We start from the raw sequence: 6000 nt of genomic DNA on the forward strand, positions 1-6000 counted from the left end.
CCACATTGGAGGTTGCTCATATTGGAAACAGAGGATTGCATCAGGTATTGAATCCAATCTTGAGGGACAGCTTGGATGAGCTCTAAGATCAATGGGCTTTAGGTAAAGGACACATGAGGGAGGAAGATTCATTGCTTCTTCTTATTCTTAATTTGTTTGTTTTCCTTTGTAGACTCTTTATCATTCTGGTATAGTGAGCCTTGATAATAAATATCTCCAATAGACACAACAATGCCCTTTTTCTCTTTGTAAACACTGAGGTATTTTCTCTGCCCAGATGAGGTACAGATTAAAGCCTAGAGAGAAAGATAATTGTTAATATCCTCTAAATTTTAGCCTACAAGTCTCCAACAATTTTGATTGCTTGTGCACTCGTGTGTGTGCATAAATACATGTGCTTATATGGATGTGTGTGTGTGTGTGTGTGTGTGTGTGTGTGTAATGTATTAGGTGGAAAAACTCACCTTATGTTTAAGAAAAGAGAAACCTCTTTATAGCTGCAGCTCCAGTCAGCTTGAAAAGCCCTGGTCCAAAGCAAGAATACAGCAAGCTCTGAGGAATCAGGGCTAGGAATGGTTGGGGCATAGGAAGATTAAAAAGGCAAACTATGCATGCTGATTGTGGCCAAAAAGCTACTCTCCTAATGTGATGACAACTCATTGTCGACATTTCTGTTTCCAGTGTGCATGTACAGAGAGCCATCGCTGCATGAAATTGGAGAAAAACAAGGACGCTCCAGGAAAAGCTCCGGGACGCCAACAATGAATGGAGGGAAAGTGGTGAATCAAGATTCTACATAGCTGAGAACTCTTCCCTTCTCTGTACACTCCTTCCCTTCCTCCCTTTCCCTCCCTGGCACCCCTTCCTTTCCCCATATGGAGACAATAATACACTGACAAGGCAGGACTTAGGGGCTAAGATTCAGAATGCAAAATATGTGTTAGGTACAGAAGATGAAATTCAAACTCAATCTTGCCTGTTACAATGTTGTAGAAATAAACACATACATACACATGTGCACACACACACACATACACAAACACATGTAATGTTAAGAAAAAAGGTCTCCACTGTCATTTTTAAGCAAACCCTTCACTTTGTTGAGGGGGAGGGAAAGGGTAGCATTCTGCATAATTTGAATAAAGATGCTACTATAAGAAGATAGAACTTAGGAGAATTGAACCTCACCCAGAGGTACTCCACTACCCCCACCACCCCAGACTGCTTGAATTGCTATAAAAAGCCCTCAAGTGGGGGAAGGGCTGCTTTTGTGTTTTTGTTGTACTCTTTGTGGCTGTCTCTGTAATTCCCTATCTTTTTAAGAAGCCTGAAAATGTGTGGGTTTGTGTTTTCTGTTAAAGCTACCCAAATGCCTGCTAAAAGCCCCTTTTTCAATCCCCTCTACCCCTAACCCCCCCAGCCCCCACCATCATTCAGGCCATTCTAGCAGGGAAATTGTTGGACCAGAGAATGTTGGATTATTCAATATTGGCAGTATCATGGTTGAGAGTTGCAGATGAAAGGATAACCTTAATGATTTCTAATGGTGTTTATTGACACCAACATTTCAGGAAAAAAAAAAGATTTCAGATCCTAGTGGATGAAACCTCATTCCATTGATGAAACACTTTATTATGGGGTCATTAAAAAGTCATTTAGAAAACTCACTCTTATAAGATGAAAGGAATCTTGGAGATTTGGGGGGTCACACTGAAGATTTCCCTCTAAAATTTAAATATTTTAGCCAATCATTATATTTACCTCCTACCTTGTGAAAACTATTGAAAAAGGAGCTGATGAATCTCCCATTTCAGGGTATGCATCCAGGATTAAAGAGAAAAATGGAGTTTTGAAGAAGAAACCTAAGTCTTGACAGATCAGTAAGGGCAAATTGTGTTTCATTCTTCTCCCCTTTGCCCAAAGTTATTATACAAGGCATTACCCAATGTCCTCTGAGGCATCAGGGAGAAAATGGTATTGCACCTGACAGCTGACTCAGGGTCCTAGAAATAGTTGACTTTTCCTTCTCTGCTTTGACCATCATCCAGCTGGCAATGGAGTTGTCCCATATAGATTTACCAATTCTCCTGCCTCCCCTCAATGCCATAGTCAGTCTGGGGAGTCACACACAGTCTGGACTGTGTTCTCATGGCTATGTTTAGGAACTCATTAGGGGAATAGAAAAGTGGATCATTAGGCATATGCCACATATGCCTAGGATAGTCTATTAGACTGTTGTTGGCTGATCGAGTCAAGGAAGAAAGGAAGTGACTAGAGAAGAAACGGATCATCTAATTATCTGTAACAAAGCATAATGTCTGTTAAAATCACTGCTGCTTTACATTGTCAGGGGGTGATATGAGAGGAGAGAAGCAGAGAGAAAGAGAAGGGACTCCTATCTAGGAAACTGGGCTTCTAGTCTTAGAACTATCCAAAACCTCATAGGTCATCAAGTCAAAACTCCTCATTTCATCAAAGAGAAATGGAAGCCTAGAGAAATGGAAACTTCCCCAAAGTGATACAAGTCAAAAATGACACTGCATGGATTTCAATCCAGGGCCATCACTCCCATGAAGTATTCTCTCCCCTGTGTCATGGCTAAAAATAGAGGGCACCTTGGTAGCTGTTATTGAAAGAAGATGGAACAGACTAATCTATAAACATCACCAACCACTATCCCATATTCTTTCAAGTACAAAACCTATAGTTCTCTCACCTGCTGACCAAACATCTGGGGATAATGCAGAGATCTTGATGTTGAGATGGGTTGCCGTATGCTCTCAAAGTCACCTTCATTTCCTTAGCTGTATACAACTGCTTCCACTCATCATAATTGTTCATGAGTGGTTCGTCCACTCTAAGCTATGTCTGTACAGTTTTCCCCTCTTCCTTCACCTTTTATGTTGTCAAGGCTTGGCCAAAAGTGGAATGGCAGAATAAGGCCAAGACCTTATAAGGTAAGAGCTAAGGCTATGCATGTAGGACTTTGGTAATAAAATTGTAAGGATAAATGCTTTGAAATGGCATATAAAAACATTAAACTATAGCTCTTGCTCTCATAAGAAAATTACAGTGGGAAGAGCTCCACAATTGACCTTACTCCTCTTTGTCCCACTCCATTCACCACAATTGTATCTGTGCTTTTAACAGCAACAAGCAACCAGATTACTGTTATTACGAATGATTCTTGTTGAAATGATGGAGGAGGCTTTCACAGATTGGGAAAAGGTTCTATGAGGGATGCTTTACTTGAGCTTCAGAGAGTTTGCCAACAATTATCAGGAAGAAAACAAAGAGAGATTGAAAACTGAGATAAAGACAGAAAGGACAAGATTTATTCCATCCTTTTTTTTATATGAAAAGATAAGATCAAGAGAGAGAATTCAGTCATCAAGAAAGAGACTAACCCAATTGTAATGCCATCATCTAGTCTGTGTCATGTATATTTAAGCTCAGATGCAGAGATTATTTGTTCCTCAGCTAGTAGAAGTGAGAACAGGAATAGGAAGGACACAAATTATAGTCTATTTTTCTCAATAACTTGAAATAAATTTTAAGTTCAATAAATCATTTTGGAAATGAAAGTGACTTTGGCCCCTTTTGTTGGGGCCTGAGCCATCAGTACACTTGGAGTGAGGGACCTCCTACATCATGGCTGATGATTATCAGTGTAAGTGAGTATCAGGAGCTTGCACAGCTTCTGCCCACGCATTGTTGTCATGAAACCTAAAATGGCAAAGGAAAAAAAAAAAGGAATTCATCTTTAGTGCTGATATTGAATTGTAGATAATCCACCTCCAGCCACTTTTCTGTGTGCTTCAAAACACAAAAATCCCACCCACCCAACTACTTTTTCAACTTAATTCCAAGTTAAACAATCTTCTTGTGGAAAAAAAAAAGTTTACTTTCTAGGCCTTCCTTGCATTCTTTAATTCAGATAGTCATTTCCAATCCTTTTGTTTTTCCTTCTTTCTTTCTGATTAACCAGTCCAATCCCTCAGTGATACCAGACTGTGTTTAATACAACCAGTTGCCTTTAGGGACACTCCCTCAACAACCAGGCTCTTCAACAGACCAAGTAGTTGTGGGTGATTGGGATCCATGCATTCTTAGATACTCAGTTGAAGCATTATCTGGCTCATGGAGATGAAAACCATCTGCACATATACACACCCTGGGAGACTCACAAGAGAGTTCCTATTAGGCACAATTGATACTGTTGATTCTTAAAGGTGCTGCTATTTGGAGTTTTTGAGAGAAAACCCAATTTAAATGCTACTTTTGAGTTCAGAGTTTAGGGGTTTGTGGAAGATAAAAGGTTCCAGCATCAGAACCCAGGTGGTCACCACAGCATTGGGTTAGTCACTGACTTGTTCATTTGAATTTTCTAGCATCTGATCCCATTGTATATTCCTACCCCCTCTCTTTCACCTTAAACATATTGGCTCAGTAAAGAGATAACCTGGCCATCTAATGTGGCTCTGTCTGGGGTCTCTGAATATGAAATAGTTAGATTGGAAGCCCTAGCACATTTAACAAGAGAGTCTTTATGGATAGGGACAATCCACGGCCAATATAAATCATTCCAACAATCAGGTAGTTGCTGATGGTGGGACATGGTAGAACCATAGGATGGAAACAAAAGAGAAGGACCACATTAAATTTCTTATCCTCAGAAAGTTAGAAAATATGGAGGGTTTGACCAAGCATGACTACCCTCATGATGTGATGTCTAGTCTCACTGAATTTGTGCCCAGTGATTGGAATCCTCCCGTTTCTCTCTCCATGTTCTAGTCCCATCAACACGCCTTACTTTTCTCGGAGGAGGTTTTCCATGATATTCCTTTGTTTCAGAGTTCTCTTGCTCCATGTCATTGGCCCCAAATGATGCTCATCCCCTCCTAACCACATCCCAAAGGCTAATATGCCTCCTCTGTCCAAAATCTGTAAATAGCATTTTTTTAACAGGAACATATTTAAAAAAGGTGGATTGTTCTACAAATATATATGTACATATATATGCATCTGAAATAAGGATATAATATATAGAGTTTTTTATTTGTTTGATTTGTGGTCTTTAGTCATAGGTATATCAAAGAATCAAGAGATTTGAATGCAAAACTTTATATATAAATGTATATTTCTACTGATAGCTCAACATGCCACTTTCTAATAAACATGTAACAGGTAGGGGACACTGAAAAAAAAAGCACACGCTCCTTCAGATCTTAGGTGATTCTGGGTCCCACTCATTGGTGAGGAAGTGCATTCTTATTTTTTTATTTTTAAAATGTTATCTCTATCCTGGAAAGCAATACTTCCTGGTCCAGACTCCTCGATGAAGCCAAAAACAATATGAAATGAATGAGACTTGAGAGCGCATGTATTGTATGGGAGCATGTTTCAACAGGCTATTTCACAACCCTCCCCTCTTCCCCCTTCTGGAGATTTTCCAATGTAAAATTAAAGCTACAAAGTCACCGCTTATCATGTCAACTCAAACAAGGGTTTTTGACTCAGAAATCAAAGCCTGGGCTTGGCTGGCAAATTGATTTGAAAGATAATCACAAATGCTTGCATTAAACTTAATGTTATAAAAAAAAGTCTGCTTGGATGTTTTATTGCTTGGAAATATCTTTGAATCTGCTTTTGGTTCAAGGGCAAACTGAGAAGAGAATGATTTCATGAGCTCAAGGGTTTTCACCCACCTCCCAAAGACAATGTCCCATGAAGAAAGAAACTTCTCTATGGTGTTGTTCACATTTAGATGTCATTGTCAGGGCCACAAAGAAAGTTGACTCATAAAGAACTCTAAGCTACTATTGGAGCTAATCCTGATAGCTAGTCTCTTCACAGCACTGCACTTCAGGAAGATTATTTCATTTGATCTTCACAATAACCCTGGGAGAAAGGCGCTCTTGTTTCCCCTATTCCACTGATGAGTAAACTAAATCAGAAACAGGTAAGATGACTTATTTATGCTCAACCAGCTAGAAAATG

At 39.5% G+C, this 6000-nt stretch overlaps 1 protein-coding gene across 2 annotated transcripts in view; it reads left to right on the plus strand.

The window, feature by feature from the left end:
- FGF12 (fibroblast growth factor 12) overlaps window positions 1-800 on the plus strand; it is a 366369-nt gene extending 365569 nt beyond the window's left edge. For both annotated transcript variants that reach the window (XM_044670883.1, XM_044670882.1), the window contains exon 5: window positions 682-800. In XM_044670883.1, coding sequence (XP_044526818.1) covers window positions 682-800 — 119 coding nt within the window. The remainder of the gene's footprint in view (window positions 1-681) is intronic.
- The last annotated feature ends 5200 nt before the right edge of the window (window positions 801-6000 follow it).

Source organism: Gracilinanus agilis, chromosome 3 (genome assembly GCF_016433145.1).
Source record: "Gracilinanus agilis isolate LMUSP501 chromosome 3, AgileGrace, whole genome shotgun sequence".
NCBI classification, from domain to species: Eukaryota; Metazoa; Chordata; class Mammalia; order Didelphimorphia; family Didelphidae; genus Gracilinanus; species Gracilinanus agilis.